This window comes from Apaloderma vittatum, unplaced genomic scaffold (assembly GCF_000703405.1).
Source record: "Apaloderma vittatum isolate BGI_N311 unplaced genomic scaffold, ASM70340v1 scaffold2158, whole genome shotgun sequence".
NCBI lineage: Eukaryota > Metazoa > Chordata > Aves > Trogoniformes > Trogonidae > Apaloderma > Apaloderma vittatum.
This window is the reverse complement of record NW_009732177.1, coordinates 1-1,257: the sequence shown is the minus strand read 5'-3', so window position 1 is coordinate 1,257 and position 1,257 is coordinate 1. Positions and strand designations below refer to the sequence as shown.

At 38.2% G+C, this 1,257-nt stretch overlaps 1 protein-coding gene across 1 annotated transcript in view; it reads right to left on the bottom strand.

Annotated features, from left to right (window-relative positions):
* GALNT8 (polypeptide N-acetylgalactosaminyltransferase 8) overlaps window positions 1-879 on the bottom strand; it is a gene marked incomplete at its 5' end in the record, with an annotated part of 10,975 nt that extends 10,096 nt beyond the window's left edge. The window contains one exon of the mRNA XM_009875411.1: window positions 696-879. Coding sequence (XP_009873713.1) covers window positions 696-879 — 184 coding nt within the window. The remainder of the gene's footprint in view (window positions 1-695) is intronic.
* Between the last annotated feature and the right edge of the window lie 378 nt (window positions 880-1,257).

Below are 1,257 nucleotides of genomic sequence, written 5' to 3'. Positions count from 1 at the left end.
GAGATCTGGACCACACAAAGCCATTTTGGACTGAGAAGGGCTGGGAGAAGAACCTTGCTCCTAGTAAGTGAGACAATACAGACAACAGTCAGCCAATGAATTTAACAACCCAGAGGGAAGAGAATGTAAAGAGATTTCACACAAAACAGTACCACAGATATCACTACCTAGCAGAATGTAAGCATCCATCACCAGCCACTTGTTTTGTCTTTCTTTGCAAAAGAAGTCCTACAGAACTACTACGCACTATTAAACTAGCAGGCAATAGCAAATAAACCTTAGTCAAAGCTGGAATCAAGAATCAAACCAATTTAAAGCCACTGGGTATTATGACTGTCTAATGCAAAGCGCCAAAGCTGCAGGCAGTAGAACTATATGACCTGCGTGATTCTCATGATATTTCATTGCATGAAGTCTTTTTTCCTAGAAATGCAGAAAATACCTATAGAAGGCAGGCATTTCTCTCTTCCTCTTCACTGAACAGTTTACCCTGCTACCTGTCTGCTTTTCTATTTATTTCAAGCAATTGTATCCCATTTTCTGTCAGAAGTAAATGACCTAGCAGCTGTTAATTAACACGTAGCAGGCCTGAAAGAAGAACCACATACAGGATATCTGCCCCAGCTACACAGTTATACTCCTTGTCCATCTCCCTCTGCCCATTTCAGAAACCCTCCAAGTCTTCATATTCTTACCACGCCACGTTCACTTCAACATGGGCATCCAAAATTGCAACAACATCTGCAGTTGATGCCTCCCAGCCAGAAATCCGGGCTTGTGTTAGGCCTCCTCTTTTCTGATGTCTGATAATCTTCAGCAGTCCAGGATGCTTTGCATTGTAATTTTTGATGTGTGTTTCCAAAGGTCCTTTCAGATCATCTAAAACCAGACCATACATTCTAATGATTTTTAAAAAAATAGTAATAGAAAGAATTAATCAATATTAAGAAATGAGAAAAATTATGGAGGTAATGGCTTTCTAGCTTCTCTCATTTCCAGTCCAAAAATTGATTTGTTTTTTTTTGCAATAGAACGGGTAGAATTATTCAGGTATACCTGAATTCAAGAGGCATTTAAAACCAGCTTCCATTTTAAGAGTTCAATTAAGTACCTAAGTTTCCTTTACGTATAGCACTATTGTAAGGCTTCAAAGTTGTATGCAAATACATCAGTATGTAGCTATTTTAGATCTGTGTCAAAATAAAAACCAGTTAGCTGTCTTAGTGCAGTAACTTCTGTGTGTACAAAAATATAAAA